Source organism: Ceratotherium simum, chromosome 33, assembly GCF_057802395.1.
Source record: "Ceratotherium simum simum isolate JZ-2026a chromosome 33, ASM5780239v1, whole genome shotgun sequence".
Classification (NCBI taxonomy): Eukaryota; Metazoa; Chordata; class Mammalia; order Perissodactyla; family Rhinocerotidae; genus Ceratotherium; species Ceratotherium simum.
In genome coordinates, this window is record NC_141932.1 from 5,651,129 (window position 1) to 5,671,522 (window position 20,394).

The 20,394-nt window shown below is 43.5% G+C and overlaps 1 protein-coding gene across 1 annotated transcript; it reads right to left on the reverse strand.

Moving 5' to 3' along the window:
• Positions 1–2,917: 2,917 nt before the first annotated feature.
• On the reverse strand, positions 2,918–10,158 carry LOC101408241 (leukocyte immunoglobulin-like receptor subfamily A member 6). Its single transcript, XM_014794296.2, has 7 exons — positions 10,110–10,158; positions 9,855–9,890; positions 9,401–9,685; positions 8,944–9,243; positions 8,441–8,722; positions 7,823–8,122; positions 2,918–3,382 (listed from the first exon to the last, which is right to left on the reverse strand). Exons 1-7 carry the CDS (start codon positions 10,156–10,158, stop codon positions 3,246–3,248), a joined length of 1,389 nt encoding a protein of 462 aa, XP_014649782.1. The 3' UTR covers positions 2,918–3,245.
• Positions 10,159–20,394: the final 10,236 nt, after the last annotated feature.

The following is a 20,394-nucleotide window of genomic DNA, read 5'->3' on the forward strand; positions in this document are numbered from 1 at the left end:
GATAGGTTACAAAACAGAAATGCACTGTTTACCAGTATGACAACTGGATTCATGAGTCACCAGATGAAGGTCAAGAAGAACACCACCTGCTTTCCAGCAGCCCCTGTGTTTTCCATTTTGAATAAACCTTTCAATGTTGCATTACATTTAACCACTAGACGGATTACATGGGGTTCTTTCCCTTCCTTTATTTATTGAGTTTGTCTTATGTGTGCCTATGTAAATGACAAATGATGTCTCTTTCTGAACTTTATGTAATGAAATGTCCCTGCATGCCTCTTTTTAAAAATTTTTCATTTATTCATCACCATTTTTGAAGATTGCTCGTTGTAGATTTAATCTGTGCATTTGCAGTGTCATATGATATTCCATGATGGAGATATGCCACCCATCTTTCTTTTTTTAATTTATGGATGTTTTCTAAATAAGACCCTCTCCTATCAATGCTCTTTAGAATGTAACCTTGTGTTTACATACACATTTCCCTCTAGGGTATATGCTTTATTTTTGTTGCTCAATGTCTCTTCTTTTTGCTAGATAATTCCAATATATTCCCCAAATTGGTTGAAATAACTTTTACTCAAACCACTAATGTATTGGAATTGTAAGTGAGCTCTATTATATCCCCCAGTGGATTTTTTTTCATTTGCCTCTCATGTGGATTTGCTGGGGCTGGAGAGTTTAGCTCAGCCCGATCATCAACCTCATGGATTGTCATGTGGAGATGGTTGGAATTTTCTTGAAGGAAGGAGGAGACCTTTGGAAGGGCTTTCTGCAGTGTCATTGACAGAAAAGTTTGGGGCCATAACAATAAAACACCTTATCAGGTAGTGAAAGCCCAAGGTATGCAGCAGGAAGGAGGCTGATGGGGTCCCACCAAGATGTCTTGAGTCTTTTATTGAACTTGGCCCTGGTGGTGGTCTAGGGTCATGGATAAAAGGGATCAGTGGCAGAACTGTTGAATTTGTTCATTATAAGTGATCTGCAAGAGAGTGAAGAATTGAGGGCTCTTCCTTTCTCTGTCTTGGTTGGCTAGAGGAACCAATGGGGCTAACACAGGATGGGTGAACCCAAGAGGAGAAGAAGGCCTGGGGAGATGTTTATAATACTGTCAACTGACTCACAGAGGAACCACCACCTCCCTCCTGGCCTGGGTATGTGGTTTTGTTTCTCCCAAGCACTTCCTCTCTCTGACTTTCTTGTTTCCATAAGCAGCAGCACCTTCTCTTCACCACTATCCATCAAAATGTCTGAGGCATTTCTGCCCCCTCACCACCTCTTGTCCTCCAGACAATAACTCTTCATCTGAGACTGTGGATTGCATCTCCCTGCTTTTGGCAAATGTACTAGTTGGAGACATTCAGAGGTTTTAATTGTTGTTGTTTTTCCATAATCAGTTGATGGGCATTTGGGTTGTTGTCACTTTTTGTCAATTGTGAACAGTTCTTCTATGAACACACTTTCATAAGTGTTCAAATATCTGTGAGCAATTATTTTTCTTTTCTTTTCTTACTGTGGTAAGAGAACTTAACGTGAGATCTACCCTCTTTACAAATTTTCGTGCATGCTACCGTATTGTTAACTATAGGCACATAGTTGTATGACAGATCTCTATAATTTATTAGTCTTGCATAAGTGAAACAAACCTGGAAGGAGATTTTCTAGATCGTATGGTAATTCTGGGTTTAATTTTTGAAGAACTGCTGAACTGTTTTCCACATGGCTTAATCATTTTACATTCCCACCTGCAGTGTATGTGGGTTCAGATTTCTCCACATCCTTATCAACACTTTTTTTTTTTCAAATTATGGCCAATCCAATGGGTTTGAAGTAATATTTCATTGTGGTTTTATTTTCAATTCCGTAATAACTAGTGAGTTGATCATATTTCATATGCTTGCTGTCCACCTGTGTATCTTTTTTTAGAAATGTCTGTTCAAGCCATTGGACTATTTTTTTTTAAATAGGATTGTTTTTAGTTGTTGAGAAACGTATTCTTTTTACATAGTGGATACTAGACTCTAATAAGATGCGTGATTTGCAAATTTTTTCCACTTTTGGAATTTGGCTTTTACACTCTAAATCATCTTTTTTTTTTTTTTTGTGAGGAAGATCAGACCTGAGCTAACATCCATGCCAATTCTCCTCCCATTGCTGAGGAAGACCGGCTGTGAGCTAACATCTATTGCCAATCCTCCTCATTTTTTCCCCTTTTTCTCCCCAAAGTCCCAGTAGATAGTTGTACGTCATAGTTGCACATCCTTCTAGTTGCTGTATGTGGGACGTGGCCTCAGCGTGGCCAGAGAAGCGGTGTGTCGGTGCGCACCCGGGATCCAAACCCGGGCCGCCAGTAGTGGAGCATGCGCACTTAACTGCTACACCACAGGGCCAGCCCCATAATCATCGTTTTTAACGAACATATATTTTAAATTTGATGAAGTTCAATTCTTGTATTTTTTTTCTTTTCCAGTTTGTGCTTTTAGTGTCATAACTGAAAACTATTGTCAAGTCTAAGTTTATGAAAATTTACTCCATGTCATTCTCACATTGGCACCTTGAAGTTGGCCGTGAAGGGAATATATACACCAGAGAAACTGGAAAATGCCTTGAATCAGTGTTTTTAACAATGGGTTTTTCAGGAGCAGTAAGAACTGTGCTATGTCAAACAGCAATGTCTTGATTCCAAGTGATGATATTTCTGAAGAAACTACACAGGTAGCATCTGATGAAAAGCGAAGGGCTTGTGGAGTCCAGAGAGGGTGTTAGGAAATCATTTTGGATTTACCTCTTTCAGGCTGGATCTTTGTTATTATAATTTATTGATTTATTAAAGTAGATTTCACGCTCCCAAAGAAGAAATAGAGACTCCTTAATACACATCAAGGAATGTGGAAATTAGAAATAAAGGAAAAAGGAATTGCATGAAAATGTACCAGAGCATGAAAGTGTGAGGAGGTGAGGACCCAAATCCGCCATGTGGGATACGTGCTGATTTCACAGAGAAGGGGAAAGATAGGAGCCAGTCAAGACAACTCAGCAGTGGTTGGGAGGGAATGTTCCACAGTTTATTGGCAGAAGAGTCCAAACATTGTCTCTGCACATGGACAATGATTCCTCCACCTTGCAATGACCTGTAGACAGTTCACACTACATATGCCCCGGATGTTCTTCCAGAACCTCCTGGGCACACAAGATTTATTTACAAGCCTCTACCTCTCTGAACAGTGCCTTGTTCTCTTTTGTGTCTACCTCCTGGCTGCATCCTGGGGTCTTCTCAGGCTGTGCCGAGCCTGAAAGAGCAGAATCCCGAGGACCACCAGGATTACGGCAGCCACCCCCATCCGGATGAGATTCTCCACTGTGTAGTCTTGAGGATGTGAGCCTAGGAATTGTGGAGAAAGAGGTCACAGAGGTGAGGGCAGAGCAAAATCACCCCAGGATCCCTAGATGTCCACCCAGGTCACCTGCCTCCCCTGTGGAGGACGTGACCCTCTGCACCAGCCCCATAACTGAGAATTTCTCCTGCTTGCTACTCTTGGAGTCTGACTTGTATAGTGATGGGCTGATGGTGTCAGCTGCTTCTGAGAAACACAAAATAGTGAGGATGGTTGAGGAGTTGATATGACTCAAGCCTTTCCCCTGGGCTCTGTGGTCTTATAATTCCCTCTGTTTCTCATGAAATAAATATGATGCAGTCTCTTAAAGAATCCTTTCTCTGTTGTAGAAGGATTCCCTCTGTTCTCATTGGATTCTCTCAGTCTTCATGTGGTTTTTTGAATTTAGACTTTGCTTTTGAACTTCTTTGGAACAGAGTTTGGATGTGCCCCCAGAGCTCAGGATTGTTGATAAACCTGGTCTCTCAATACAGAAATAATTGAATTCTTGTATGCTCTCTGTTCACTCTGGGTTATTGACCATGTAGGCTAACTCTTCCAGATATGAGTGCTTACATTTACTCAACGACTGAAGACTGGGGATCCATGGATGAGAGGTGGGTCATATACACATGAGAAAAGAGAGAAAATTCAATCCATACAAACATACAGCGCCAGTTGTGTTAATTACAAGAAATAAATTATGTAACGGGGAGGTAGGTCTGATCTATACAGTATCACCATGAAGGTCACACTTGGAGATTATGCTTAAACTGATTCCTGAATAGGAGAAGGAGCCTGAGAGGAGCCACTTGAAGACCCAGATGAAGCACATCACAGGCTGCAGGAGGAGCAGGTCCCCAGAAAGACCTCTGACTGTTCTTCAATAAAGAATAAAGTCATGTCTGTGAGATATAGCCTGGTCCAGAGGAGAAGGGGGCGCTGAGATTTGGGGTGTTGGTGCATTTGAGACAAGGTAGAAATGACAGGACAGATGAGGGAGTTTCCATAACTGTCATCATCATGATGATCATCATCATCATCATGATGATCATCATCATCATCACCATCATCATCATCTCTCTCTCTCTGTCTGAAATAACTCTGGGAAGTGGTATAAGATTCCAAGCAGAGAAGATAGTCATTCGATTTTATATATGAACTTTTTCATGCTAAAATACTGGATAAGAAAATGAGTTATAAGAATGTGTGAAATTCTCAGCTTCTTTGATATTAAAATCATGTAGAAGTTAATGGCACTCAGTAAACACTACATGAAAGAAAAAAAAGTAGATAATCTCTACCCTCTCCATTTCAGATATCCCAAACCAAGAAAATCCACATTGTTAGCCTTCAAGTTGTTAAGGAATAGGAAAATCAGTGGTTTTATGTATTGGGTGAGCACAAAAAATAGGTAACTCTTCAAATCTATTTTAACCAGTTTTAACATAAAAAAAGGAAAAAGCAAGTTATAGATCAATTCTAATTATTCATCTCAATGTAAAAATTCTAAATAAGCTTCTACTGGTCGAAAAGTACGAAATAATAGTAGATGTCACTCAGTGGGGTTAATATCCAGATGTTTGTTACTAATAAGTCTTTTAAATGTATCTCACCATGGCTAAAATTAAAGAGAAAGAATTCAGGAGATGTAAAAAAGTCCAGAAAAAAATCCTAATTTCTATAAATAAAATAATATTTTTTTCCTAATAAAAGCTGAATGTAACAGAAAAATGGACTGATGGATTGGTCAATAGTGTTATACATACAAAAAATATAGGCTTTTGATGTGTTTGCCTTAAAACAATTTGGATTAAAAATGAAGATATTATCTGAAAGTGACACTCAGGTATATCTTAACATTTTACATTGTCTGCATTTTCATATACTATATGATACAAATAAAATTGGTGCACAATCTGGAAACAAGTGAAATTTCAATTTCCTTGAGCTTAATTAAATTATTGTCAGTAAATCGGAGGAGATTAATTGAAAAACAATTGAGTGGTGGAGAATCTTTCGTAAGTTAATGGGACATAAAATTAATATAACCAAGCCAATATCATTGTTATCTATATTTAAATATTTATAAATTATAAAAAATCAAAGATCTTACTTATCAATTAATAAAGCAGTTGAACAAATCTTAAGCTGTGAGTTTAGACAATTTTATGCATAAAACTTCAAAATGCATCTGAAGTCATAAATAAACCCTCCTTTTAAGCATCTTTTGAAGGAAAACTTCCCAATAATAAAAAGTTACTCTCCGTAATGAATGTATAAATTTAATCTAATCCCAATGAAAATAGGAATAGAATTGCCTATTTTTAAGTCATAAATGTTTATAAGTTAAATTTGCAAATTTATATATGCAAGTTTTGCTATTAAAGTTCTCAGTGAAAGAGAGGAATAGCAGAGAGGTGTGCACAGAAAATTCAGAGTAGACGTGAGCTGCACACAGATGGGCGGTGCAGTGATCCCCTAAGTGACCCCAGTGAGCCGTGCACAGGCCCTCCTTAGTCTCAGGTGTGCACTGAGTGGCTGGAGGCCTCCAGGTGAGCACAGGAGGGCTGTGGAGAGCAGTACCCACGGGCGGGTGCTTCTCTCTATAGGAGAGTGTCTGGTGTGGGCTCCACCTGCATCCACAGCAAATCCAACTCAGGCTTGAGCAGCCTCCTAGCCTGTTCTGAGAGGACTAAGGGACTCGCACGTGTGTGTGAGGCGCTGCATCTAAAGATTTCTTGGAAATGAGAATTAGGAGCTGCCAAGGGAGTGTCTGTCTGTTCTCTCTCCAACTCTTCTAGCCTGTCCTCCTCCATCAGTCCAACATCTTCCTTGGATTCCAGCTCAGACCTGGACACCAAATGCTGCAACCCCGTCCCTCTCCTTCTACTCCACACATCCTCCAAAACTGGTCAGGGGCCTGGGACCAAGGTGATCTGACAAGGGGGAGTAGCTTTTAGTAGAAAATCCCACAGTTTTTGTGTGGACCAGGAGAGTTGAGGTGCTAAATCAATAGGGTTTCCAAATCTTTGTGTTCTCCACAATACTGTGGCTTCTCTTGCTAAGCTGAGACTCCAGGACTGATGGATAAAAATCACATGCACCGGCCCCCTGTCTCCCTCAGCTTTTTAATCCTGACAAGGTCAGAGTTACTGGGAGCAGCAGGACAAGCCCAGAGAGGGCTGGACTAGGAGAAGGTCTATGATGAACCACTTCCCAGATGCCCCAGAAGGTCAGAAATGAAAGGGGCTCTGGAAGGCATGGCCATGTAGCTTCCCCTTGTTCAGATGAGGAAAGGCTTTCTCAGAAGTTCACCCTCCCAGGAGAACTGAGCCCACACTGCCCCAGCCCCACCTACTCAGGGGGTCCCTGCCACCCTGATTCCTAGACTGAGCACCTCTGTGGGATCTCCCCCTGCTCCTAGCTCCTGATCAGTAGCGATGCTGTGGTTCTCAGATGGAGAAACCAGGAAGTCAGTCTGTGGGGCCTCTGACTTGTAACTTCAGTCTAATCTCATTTCCTCTTAGTTTCACTGACTCATTCCATCCCTCTCCCACCCTCAGCCCTGCCTGAGACTACAGGGATGGGGTGTCCCAGGGGTGGGAGGTTCCCACCTATTTCCACCCTCTCATGGGCTGGATTTCCTCTGTGGACCATCCCTTGTGCTCCAATTATTCCACTGTTTCTGAGACTTTCCTGTGGACGGGGCCCAGAGAAGACCTGAGCTCAGAGAGGACAGGGACAGGGGTTCCCCACCTGAGACCAGGAGCTCTGGAATCAAGGACCTGTCCAAAATCACCACCTCAGGGAGCACTGAGACTCCCCAGTGGATCACACCCCATATATCATAAACCAAAGGTGGGAGAAGTGAGGGGCGGCTGCTCTTCTCCCGTCATCAGCCCGGCTGCCCCTCTCCAAGGCTGGTCTAACATCTCCCTCTGCCATGATCGCCCCACACATCGTCTGCCCAGCCTAGAGCCCCTAGAGTCCTGTGGTCCCCGCCTAGATCCCTGCCAATTATCAGTTCCCTAGGAGACAAGCTTGTCTTTGAGTATCTGATGGGGCATTATATCCTCAGAGAGACTGTCAGAATGCCCTGGGTGGTCTGTGGTCGCTCTGAGCAAAGGGTCCTCAGTGAATCTCCAGTTGTTGAGATGGGCCCTGTAGGTGAAGGGCTGGGCTGACCCTGAAGTACCCACCTCACTCAAACATTCTCCTACATCTGCCCTGTGGCCCCTGCAAGACTGTCCTTCTCCCTAGCTAGCACATTCTAGATCCACTTGTGGGGGCTGGGGGGTATCAGTAGGAAAGACTCTGAGGGGCTTATCCTCTTCTGGGTGACCCTCCTTCTGGCCCCCTATCTCCATTCTCAGCCAAGACGTTGCTTGAGGACAGGGCCCCAAGTAGATCATAGGGACAGAGGGAACAGCGCTAGGGCTGCTCACCTGAGACCAGGAGCTCCAAGGGGTCACTGGGGAGTGACAACAAGTAGGGGTAGGTGCTGTCTGAACCATAGCACCTGTAGGTCCCCTCGTGGTCTGAGATCACGGGACTGATGGTGAAGTTGGCCTGAAATGGTGCAGGCATGTCCTGCAGATGAAGGTGCTGGGGAGGATCAAGTGACCCCTCCTTGGACAGATGGAAGGTATCCAAGTGGATCTCAGAGCAACACTGCAGGGTCATGTACTCTCCCCAGGACACTGAGGGCCCCGGCTGGGCTGAGAGGGAGGGTTTCTCGTACATTCCTGGGGGAGAGGAAGGTTGTGATGTGTAGAGAGCTGCCCCCTCACCACACGCCCTTGACCCTGAGCTGGGGAACCATGGTCCTCTCTCCAGGGACTCTGTCTGTGACCCCCTCTCAGCTCCTCTTAGTCACTCTGGGTGGGTCTCTTTTATCTCCTTGCCCCTCACTCTCCCGTTCTCAATCCTCTCCCTAGACCACTGCCCCATCTCAGCCTCTGCTCCAGGATTGTCTCCCTGGACCCCATCACCAGCAGGGGTGACCCTGGGCCCAGGGCACTGAGCTGACAATCAGGACATGGGGCAGGGCAAGGGCGCCTCACCCGCAATCAGGATGTCCAGGGGGGCACTGGGGGCTGACCATGCATAGGAGAGGTTGTGTCCACTGTAGCATCTGTACTGGCCCCCGTGGGTGTAGTTCACATGGCCCAGGGGGAAGTCAGGGCTGTGCTGACCCTGAAGACGCTGGGGGTGTGTGAGCCCCTCGTCCTTGGTTAGAGCAAATCTGTCAAAGCCGGCCTCTGAGTGACACTGGAGGGTCAGGTTGTCTCCAGACAGCACCAGGAAGCCCGGCTGGGCTGAGAGGGAGGGCTCCCTGTACACACCTGGAGAGAAGGGACAGTGACATTGAAGAGGACGCACACCTCACATTGCCCACTGGGCCTGCAGTGAGAGTTCCCATTGGTCCCTCCTCAAGCCTCCTGCTTTGTGGTTCAGGCCCCAGCAGCCCAAGTCACCAACTTCCCACCACCCTCAGGGCTCCACTGGGCACATATGTAAGTCATTTTTGTGTCCTAGGAAAGAGAAGTGTTGGCGGTTCCCTCACCTGTGACCTCGAGATGCAGAGGGTCGCTGGGGTGTGACCACACATAGGGGTAGGAGCTGTGAGAACCATAGCACCTGTAGGTCCCTCCATGGGAGGTGTTCACGGGGCCCACAAGGAAGACAGCCCGCCACCTCCATTGATAGATCCTTGATTCCATGTGTCTTGACAGGTCAGCTCCTGCCTCCTTCAGCAGATGGAACATGCCCCTTGTGAACTGTGAGCTACAGGAGAGGGACACATTCATTCCTGACACCACCACAGGGCCTGGGTGGGCTGAGAGGGAGGGTGCATTGAGCACTCCTGAGGGAGAAGGAGGGAGCTAGTTTAAAGGGGGACCATCAGCCCACATACCCCAGCTGTGGACTGTGAGAGCTGAGGTCCCCTGAGTCCCCACTCCATTCCCTTCTGCCTGTGAGGAGCAGCCCACAGTGGGAGGGGGCAAGCTCCTCCCCCTTACCTGTCACCACCAGGGGCAGGGGGTCACTGTGCTCTGACGAGCCCTTGCTGCGTGTGTGATATGCACACTGAAATAGCCCTGCATTGTGTGAGCTCACAGAGTCAATGGAGAAATTGGCCTTGTTGCTGGAGTCCTGTGGGGCCTTTGTATCGAAGGGTTTAGAGCCTCTGTCTTTATACAGATGGTAGACATCAGCCTGCACAGATCCCTGACACCCGATGGTCACAGTGCTCCCCGCAGTGACCATGGAGCGGTCAGCCCAGATGAAGGGTTTTGGGAGGGCTCCTGGAAAGAATCAGACCTGAAGTGTCAGGGGACTCTTTTCCTTCAGCATCCCCAAATGTCACTCAAGACTCCTCCCACAGTGGTGACCTCAGCCCAGACCCTCTGACCTCCCCCAAGCTGCTCAGAGGGATTCACTGGGCTGAAGCAGGTGGTGTAGGAGAGGACTCACCCACCTGTACCTGGTTCCATGGGCCCCGACACAGCCCTGGAAGAGAGTTCCCTGTGAGGGCATGTCACCCCATGCACACGTAGAAGCTCCAGGCCAGATCTGGGTCCCTGAGCACTGGGGTCTGATCTGGGACTGAGCACATCTCTCCTCCTCCCAGAATTTCTGCCTGCACTGACCTCCTGAGTCCTGGGGTCTCGGGGACTAGGACCTGTGAGGAGTGGAGATACTATGCCTCCTCTTTTCCCCAAAACTCACCGAGGCAGACAAGGGCAGTGAGGGTAGGTGTCCTGGCTCTGCCTCCCATGGTCTCCAGTGGAGCAGACGACTGATAAATACCACAGAGCCAGACAGGACAGACAGAAGCATGGAGTGTGACAAGGACCAGTCTCCGTGTGACACATCGTGGGTTCCTCATCTGTTGCCTCACAGGAAGGGGAACAGCCCTCTCAGGGCATCGCTCTGCACTCCCTAAAGTATGGAGACAAGGAGACAGCAGGTTGTGGGGACCCTCCAGACCAGAGCCAAGTCTCTGCACACCCACACACTCTGCCTCCACCTCATGCCAAACCCAAATCCAGAGAGCGACACTTGTCCCAGAACATGAGTCTTGGAGAGGGCAGAGGAGGACCAGCACATTTTCTGTTCCAACTCTGACTCTGCCTCTTATAGAGGCTTTGTGAGCTTGGGCAAATCACTTCCCTTTGTTGAGCTTCTGTAAATGCAAATTTTCTTCCTTTATTTCATCAGCTGGGCAGTCAGTCAATATTTATTGAGCAGTTACAATGTCCAGTGTTGGTGCCAGGAGCTGGAGAGTCATTGCTGAAGCTGACAGATCTTTCCCTGTACTCATGGGGCTCAGATGAATGAAGACAAGACATTACAAATATTCAGGTGGCAAACAATTCAGTTATAGTCTTGTTTTAACACAAGGTGAAAGAAACATGAAAACAGGAGACAATGAGATTCAATAACAGGTAGACATCCTGCAACCTGTGTCCTGGTTGTCAGGGGTCCTTCTGGTGAAAGAGTGACCTAAGACATGAACAGGGGTCAGCCCAGAGTTGATGGCAAGGGGGCATCCTTGCCCGGAAAGATCTGAGCTGTTCTCAGAATTGAGAGCCATCAGGATAAGGCTGGGCCTGTCACACAGGATCCTGAGCACCATGCAAGTATTTCGGATTTTATCTTGAAGGCAATGGGAAGATGTTAAACAACAGATAGTATGAACAGATTTCTGTTTTAAAAAGACTACCACTATGTAGAGAATGTAATGCAGGAAGCCTCTATTGATAATTAACTCTATTAATAATAAAACTCCAACATTACTCTGGCCCTGGGGTGGTTTGTTGATCAGTATTTTAAGTCTTTTATGTGGTTTTCTTGAATAACCCTTGCACAAACCTATAACACAAAATACAATTACAGTTGAGTGGAATGAGACAGGATGGCTTTGTGGTCCCTCAGGTTGGAAAGGAGTTGGCTAGGATCAGACTGGCTGAGGGAGGAGCCCGAGGAAGGCGCAGAATTGTTAAGTAGCTCAGTTTCTGGGTGTGTTTGGGGTGTGTGTCCTTAACTGTGATGAGTTTGGTGGAGGAGGAGAGTTGTGTTTGCTGTGGCTGTGACTTTAGCTCAGGCCTGATCGTTCACAGCCCTGAACATCAGATAGTGCATTTTGGATGTGTTTTGAAGATGGAACCTTTTTGAAGAGTTGTGAGCAGGACAGCATCAGACCAGATAGGGTTATTAGAAGAGTCCTTTGGAGATGGTGAGAGGCATGAACTGGAAGAAGGAGAGGGTCCTGGATTGGAGGACCAGGAAGGAGGCTGATGTGATGACACAGATGAGATGCCCTGATCTTGCAATGGGTCAGGGATATTGTTAAGAGGGACTCAGGGGGCGTGGTGGTTGGGATTTGATGATTGGCTGTGAAGTGCAAGAGTGAAGAACTCAAGGCTGTTCCACTCTCTGCCTTGGTGCCTGGAGGAGCCAGTGGGGCCATCACAGGGAGGAGGACCCTGGGGAGAAGGAGGCTGGGGAGATGCTTAGAAGACTGATCATCATTTCTCAGAAGAAAGCACGGCCCTCCCTCCTGATCTGGGATTGTGGATTTTCTTCCCCAAAAACACTTTCATTCACTGACTTCCTTGTGTCTATAAGTCAGCACTATCTTTTTCTTCATCACCCTCCTTCAAAACCTTTGAGTCATTTCCACCTCCTCAGTGCCCCTTCCTTCCCCAGGCAGAAAACTTAAAAAAATTTTGTTGTGGTCATATCGGTTTATAACATTGTATAATTTCAGGTATACATTATTATGTTTCAATTTCTATATAGACTGCATCGTGTTCGCCACCAACAGTCAAATTTTTATCCATCACCACGCATATGCGCCCCTTTACCACTTTTCCTCTCCCCCTCCCCCTCCCCATCTCCCTCTGGTAACCAGTAATATGTTGTCCTTATCCATGTGTTTGTTTAACTTCCGCATGTGAGTGAAATCCTAAGGTGTTTGTCTTTCTCTGCCTGGCTTACTTTACTTAGCATAATGCCCTCAAGGTCCATCCATGTTGTTGCAAATAGCACAATTTTGTCTTTTTTATCTGAGTAGTATTCCACTGTGTATATATACATACACCACATCTTCCTTATCCATTCATCCATTGAAGGGCACTTGGTTTGCTTACACATCTTGGCTATTGTGAGTAATGCTGCAGTGAACGTAGGGATGCATAAATCTCTTTGCACTGCTGATTTCATGTTCTTTGTGTAAATACCCAGTAGTGGGATTGCTGGATCATATGTTATTTCTATTTTTAATTTTTTGAGAAATCTCCATACTGTTTTCCACAGTGGCTACACCAGTTTGCATTCCCACCAGCAGTGTATGAGGGTTCCCTTTGCTCCACATCCTCTCCAACATTTGTTATTTTTGTCTTGTTAATTCTAACCCTTCTGATGGGTGTAGGTGAAATCTATTGTAGTTTTGATTTGCATTTCCCTAAAAATTAGTAGTGTTAACATCTTTTCATATGGCTGTGCCAATAATTAGTGATGTTGAACTCTTTTCATATGCCTATTGGTCATCTGTTTATTTTCTTAGGAAAAATGTCTGTTCATATCCTCTGCCCATTTTTTGATCGGGTTGTTTGTTTGTTTTGTTGTTGCATTGTATGAGTTCTTTATATATTTTGGAAATTAACCCCTTGCCAGATATAAGATTTAGAAATATTTTCTCCCAGTTGGTGGGTAGTCTTTTCATTTTATTTATGGTTTCCTTTGCCTTGCAGAAGCTTTTTAGTCTGATGTAGTCCCATTTTTTTACTTTTCTTTTGTTTCCCTTGCCCAAGTAGACGTGGTATTCGAAAAAAGCCCCGCCAAGACCAATGTCAGAGAGTGTACTGCCTATATTTTCTTCTAGGAGTTTTATGGTTTCAGGTCTTACATGCAAGTCTTTATTCACTTTGAGTTCATTTTTGTGCATGGTGTAAGACAATGGTCTTACATCATTCTTTTGCATGTGGCTGTCCAGTTTTCCCAACACCATTTATTGAAGAGACTTTCCTTTCTCCATTGTGTGTTCTTGGCTCCTTTGTCAATGATTAACTGTCCATAGATGTGTGGTTTTACTTCTGGGCTTCCTTTCTGTTCCATTGATCTGTGTGTCTGTTTTTGTGCCGCTACCATACCATTTTGATTACTATAGCTTTGTAGTATATTTTGAAGTCAAGGATTGTGATGCCTCCGGCTTTGTTCTTTTTTCTCAGTATTTCTTTGGCTATTTGGGGTCTTTTGTTGTTCCATATATATGAATTAAGAGATCTCCTTGTTCACCTTTTGTGGTGCTTCTTTCTATGTGTGCTGGACAAGTACTTGTAGGAATTTCTAGGAAAAAAGACAGAGAAGGGTGAGCCAGTGTCTTTCCTCGTCTACTGAGGTAGGATCATTCCTCTGGTAGGTTGGTCCCCTGTCCACCCCTCACTCTGTCATGCCCCCAAGAACTGATGGGGCCTTCTGGACCTTCTACCTGGATGCTTTGAGCAGATGCTTCCTCTTTGAGATGTGATGCTGTAAAGAGGCACTAGGATATGCCTGGTGATGAAAGACAGCTATGATCATGAAACATTATTTCCCCTGGGTGATAAATATTTATGGTCCTCAACTGAGAAATAATTCGTGCATCAGAGGGGCTTCTGGGAAAAAAGTAAGGGTGAGGGCCTGATGCAACCTCTCATCTCCCCAAATTCTGTCCAGCCTTTCCCCTACCTGGATCTGCCCTGACCCATTTCTTCATTCACCTGGATACAGAGGATCCCAATGTGGGCATCTACACAGGAGGTGGAGGAGGGTTTGGAGGTGCCTTGACTGCCATCCTCTCTTTTCCTCTCTGTATTTCTCCTTGCTTCCATTTCTCCAGAATCCCTAAGATTCCCCTATTGCCAAAGTTTGCCCTTCAGCTGTAGCTCCATCATTTTTTTTATTGATGTTTTAATGGTTTCTAACATTGTGAAATTTTGGGTTGTACATTTTTGTTTGTCCATCACCACATATATGACTCCCTTCACCCCTTGTGCCCACCCCCCACCCCCACTGCCCTGGTAACCACAGTCCAGTTTTCTCTGTCCATGTGTTTGTTTATATTCCACGTATGAGTGAGATCATGCAGTGTTTGTCTTTCTCTTTCTGGCTTATTTCACTTAACATAATACGCTCCAGGCCCATCCATGTTGTTGCAAATGGGACGATTTTGTCTTTTTTTATGGCTGAGTAGTATTCCATTGTATATATATACCACATTTTCTTAATCCAATCGTCAGTTGAGGGACACTTAGGTTGCTTCCACTTCTTGGCTATGGTGAATAATGCTGCAATGAACATAGGGGTGCATAAGCCTCTTTGGATTGTTGATTTCAGGTGTGTTGGATAGATTCCCAGTAGTGGGATGGCTGGATCATAGGGCATCTCTATTTTTAATTCTTTGAGGAATCTCCATAACGTTTTCCGCAGAGGCTGCATCAATTTGCATTCCCACCAGCTGTGTATGAGGGTTCCTGTTTCTCCACATCCTCTCCAACATTTGTTGTTTTTTGTCTTGGTGATTATAGCCATTATAACGGGCGTGAGGTGGTATCTTAGTGTTGTTTTGATTTGCGTTTCCCTGATGATTAGTGATGTTGAGCATCTTTTCATGTGCCTATTGGCCATCTGTATATCTTCCTTGAAGAAGTGTCTGTTCATTTCCTCTGCCCATTTTTTGATCGGGTTGTTTGTTTTTTTGTTGTTCAATTGTGTGAGTTCTTTATATATTATGGAGATCAACCCCTTGTCAGATGTATGTTTTGCAAATATTCTCTCCCAGCTGGTTGGTTGTTTGTTCATCTTGATTCTGGTTTCATTTGTCTTATAAAAGCTCTTTAATCTGATAAAGTCCCACTTGTTTATTTTTTCTTTAGTTTCCCTAGTCTGGGTAGGCATGTCATCCGAAAAGATTCCTTTAAAACCAATGTCAAATAGTGTGTTGCCTATATTTTCTTCTATGAGTTTTATAGTTTCAGGTCTTACCTTCAGGTCTTTGATCCATTTTGAGTTAATTTTTGTGAATGGTGATAGCACATGGTCCACTTTCATTCTTTTGCATGTGGCTGTCCAGTTTTCCCAACACCATTTATTGAAGAGACTTTCCTTTCTCCATTGCATGTTCTTAGCACCTTTGTCGAAAATTAGCTGTCCGTATATGTGTGGTTTTATTTCTGGGCTTTCAATTCTGTTCCATTGATCTGTGTGTCTGTTTTTGTACCAGTACCATGCTGTTTTGATTACTATTGCTTTGTAGTATGTTTTGAAGTCAGGAATTGTGATGCCTCCTGCTTTGTTCTTTTTCTTTAGGATTTCTTTAGCTATTCGGGGTCTTTTGTTGCCCCATATAAATTTTAGTATTCTTTTTTCTATTTCTGTGAAGAATGTCATTGGGATTCTGATTGGGATTGCATTGAATCTGTAGATTGCTTTAGGTAATATAGACATTTTAACTATGTTTATTCTTCCAATCCACGTGCATGGGATATCTTTCCATTTCTATATGTCATCGTGGATTTCCCTCAATAATGTCTTGTAGTTCTCATTGTATAGGTCCTTCACCTCCTTGGTAAGATTTATTCCTAGGTATTTTATTCTTTTGATGCAATTGTAAATGGTATTATCTTTTGAGCTCTCTTTCTGTTAGTTCATTATTAGCATATAGAAATGCAACTGATTTTTGTAGATTGATTTTGTACCCTGCAACTTTGCTGTAGTTGTTGATTGTTTCTAATAGTTTTCCAACAGATTCTTTAGGGTTTTCTATATATACAATCATGTCATCTGCAAATAGTGAGAGTTTCACTTCTTCCTTACCTATTTGGATTCCTTTTATTTCTTTTTCTTGCCTAATTGCTCTGGCCAAAACCTCCAGTACTATGTTGAACAGGAGTGGTGAGAGTGGGCAGCCCTGCCTCGTTCCTGTTCTCAGAGGAATGGCTTTCAGTCTTTCCCCGTTGAGTATGATGTTAGCTGTGTGTTTGTCATATATGGCCTTTATTATGTTGAGGTACTTTCCTTCTATTCCCATTTTATTGAGAGTTTTTATCATAAATGGATGTTGTATATTGTCAAACGCCTTCTCTGCATCTATTTAGATGATCATGTGGTTTTTATTGTTTGTTGTGTTGATGTGATGTATCACGTTGATTGATTTGCGGATGTTGAACCATCCCTGCGTCTCTGGTATAAATCCCACTTGATCATGGTGTATGATCTTTTTAATATATTGTTGTATTCGGTTTGCCAATATTTTGTTGAGGATTTTTGCATCAATGTTCATCAGCGATATTGGCCTGTAATTTTCTTTCTTTGTATTGTCTGTGTCTGGTTTTGGTATCAGGGTGATGTTGGCCTCATAGAATGATTCAGGAAGTGTTCCATCTTCCTCTATTTTTTGGAATAGTTTGAGGAGGATGGGTATTAAATCTTCTTTGAATGTTTGGTAAAATTCACTGGAGAAGCCATCTGGTCCTGGACTTTTATTTTTTGGGAGGTTTTTGATTACTATTTCAATCTCTTTACTTGTTATTGGTCTATTCAGATTCTCCATTTCTTCTTGGTTCAATTTTGGGAGGTTGTATAAGTCTAAGAATTTATCCATTTCTTCTAGATTGTCCAATTTGTTGGCATATAATTTCTCATAGTATTCTCTTATAATCCTCTGTATTTCCATGGTATCCGTTGTAATTTCTCCTCTTTCATTTCTAATTTTATTTACTTGAGCCTTTTCTCTTTTTTTCTTAGTAAGCCTGGCTAAGGGTTTGTCTATTTCGTTTATCTTCTCGAAGAAACAACTCTTTGTTTCATTAATCCTTTCTACTTTTTTTTGGTCTCAATATCATTTATTTCTGCTCTGATTTTTATTATTTCTCTCCTTCTGCTGGCTTTGGGCTTTGTTTGTTCTTCTTTTTCTAGTTCTGTTAGGTGTAATTTAAGGTTGCCTTTTAGGGCTTTTTCTTGTTTGTTAAGGTGGGCTTGTATCACTATGAGTTTCCCTCTCAGGACTGCTTTTGCTGAATCCCATATGGTTTGGTACGGCATGTTATCATTTTCGTTTGTTTCCAGATAGTTTTTGATTTCTCCTTTAATTTCATCAATGATCCATTGGTTGTTCAGTAGCATGTTGTTTAATCTCCACATTTTTGTCACTTTCCCAGTTTTTTTTCCTGGTTCATTTCCAGTTTCATAGCCTTATGGTCTGAAAAGATGCTTGTTATGATTTCAATCTTCTTAAATTTATTGAGGCTTGCTTTGTTTCCCAACATATGGTCTATCCTAGAGAATGTTCCACGCGCGCTTGAGAAGAATGTGTAGTCAGCTGTTTTGGATGGAGTGCTCTGTATATGTCTACTAGGTCCATCTCGTCCAGTTTTTCATTTAAGTCTAATATTTCTTTATTAACTTTTTGTCTGGATGATCTATCCATTGCTGTAAGTGGGGTGTTAAGATCCCCTACTATTATTGTGTTGTTGTTGATGTCTCCTTTTAGGTTTGTTAATAGTTGTTTTATGTACATTGGTGCTCCTATGTTGGGTGCATATATATTTATAAGTGATATGTCTTCTTGATGGAGTGTCCCTTTTATCATTATATATTTCCCTTCTTTGTCTTTCTTAACCTGTTTTATCTTGAAGTCTACTTTGTCTGATATGAGTATGGCAACACCTGCTTTCTTTTGTTTGCCATTAGCTTGGAGTATTGTCTTCCATCCTTTCACTCTGAGCCTGTGCTTGTCTTTAGTGCTAAGATGTGTTTCCTGAAGGCAGCATATTGATGGGTCTTGCTTTTTAATCCATCCTGCCACTCTGTATCTTTTGATTGGAGAGTTCAATCCATTTACATTTAGGGTAATTATTGAAACATGAGGGCTGAATGTTGCTGTTTTGTCACTTATTTTCTGGTTCTTTTGCATTTCCTTTGTTTCTTGTCCCATTTCTTTTGGACTGCCAATTCAGTTTGGTTGTTCTGTCTTATGATTCTTCTAGTTTTCTCTCTTTTTATCATATGTGGTTTTGCTTTGATTATTTGTTTAGTGGTTACCTTGAGGTTTGGGCAAAAAATCTTGTGTATGAGATAGTCCATTATCTGATAGCCTCCTATTTCCTTATACTAAGTCAATTCAGTCACTTTCCTCTTCCCCTTCTAAGTTGCTCTTGTTATACCTTATTCTATCTTGTGTTGTGGCTGTGTGTTTACAGTGATGAGGTTAAATTTATTTTTGGTGAATTTCTTCCTTTGATCTTTGAGTTTAGTATTTAAGTGGTTGCTAACCTATTCCGGTAAAGATCTACTATTTCTCTGATTTTGTCTACCTACTTTTCTCCTTCCTCCAAGCTTTGTGTTCCCTTTCTCTTCTTTTTTTCAGGCCTGAGGGCCTTCTTGAGTATTTCTTGTAGTGGGGGTCTCGTGGCCATGAACTCCCTTAGCTTTTGTTTGTCTGGGAGAGTTACTATTTCTCCATCATATTTGAAGGATATTTTTGCTGGATAGAGTATTCTTGGCTGAAAGTTTTTGTCTTTTAGTATTTTGAATATATCATTCCAGTCTCTTCTAGCCTGAAAAGTTTCTGTTGAGAAATCCGCTGAGAGCCTGATGGGAGTTCCTTTGTACGTTATTTTTTGTTTTTGTCTAGCTGCCCTTAATATTGTTTCTTTGTCGTTGACCCTGGCTAGCCTTACCACTAGGTGTCGTGGTGAAGGCCTTTGTCTGTTAATATATATAGGTGTCCTGTTGGCTTCGCTTACTGGTATTTCCTGGTCCTTCTCCAGATTTGGGAAATTTTCAGCTATTATTTCCTTGAATAGGCTCTCTGTTCCTCTTTCCCTCTCCTCTCCCTCAGGAATACCTATAATTCTTACGTTACATTTTCTAATAGAGTCAGATATTTCTCAGAGTCTTTCTTCATTTCTTTTTAGTCTTAGTTCTCTCTCTTCTTCCATCTGGAGTATACCTGTATTCCTATCCTCTAAAGTACTAATTCTTTCCTCCATATTGTCAGCTCTGTTCTTTAAAGATTCCATATTCTCCTTTATCTCCTCCATTGTGTTCTTCATCTCCATCAGCACTGATTGGTTTTTCTTTATGATTTCAATCTCTTTTGTGAAGAAACTCCTAATCTCATTGAATTGTTTGTCTGTGTTGTCTCGTATTTCGTTGAGTGTTTTTATGATAGCTATTTTGAAATCTCTGTCATTTAGTTTATGGATTTCTGTGTCTTCGGGGTTGATTTCTGGGTGCTTGTCATTTTGTTTCTGGTCTGGTGATTTCATATATTTTTGCATTGTGGTTCCTGTGTTGGTTTTGATTTTCCTCATCCTGGAAGTCTCAGGTTGCATTTTCCACCTGCCGCCACTGTCTGGTGGTAAAGGGCTGTGTAGTCTAAGCCCCCTGCGCTCTGCCCCGGTTTTTCTGCTGCGATCCGCAGTTTTGTTTTGTTTTTTTTTCCCGCTGCGATCCACGGGTCCAGTCCAGTTTGTTCAGGTCTGCCTCGGATCGCTAGGTCTGGTCGAGCTGCAGACTCCGGGTTGCGGGGAGGGGGGAGCGCTCTCTTTTGCCCTCTGGGTCCCTGACGTGGGAGGCTTCTCGTTTGCCCCTCTTTATCCGCTCTCTGGGGTGCTCAGATGTTGATGGTAGCCCTGTGGCTCCTCTGAGTCCTCTGTGCGGGAGTTTCCCACTGGCTGAGAGAGCCGGAAGAGCTACAGTTTTCTTGCTGAGGGCCGCCCCTCCCCCTCTCTGGGAGCCGCGAGGACTGGGATCGCTGATCTGATGGGGAGGGAGCGGAGTTCTCCTTACCTCTCCCCACTTCCTCCGGGGGCCCAGCACGTTCCGCTCTCAGATGTGCGGCAGTGTGGATCCCTCCGCTCTAGGTTTTCACTGTCTGGGATTCCATTGTTGGTCTGTGGCTGTTGCTTTTGTTGTATCTTGTGGGGGAAGAATTCACGGGGAAGCTCACTCCTCCATGATGCTG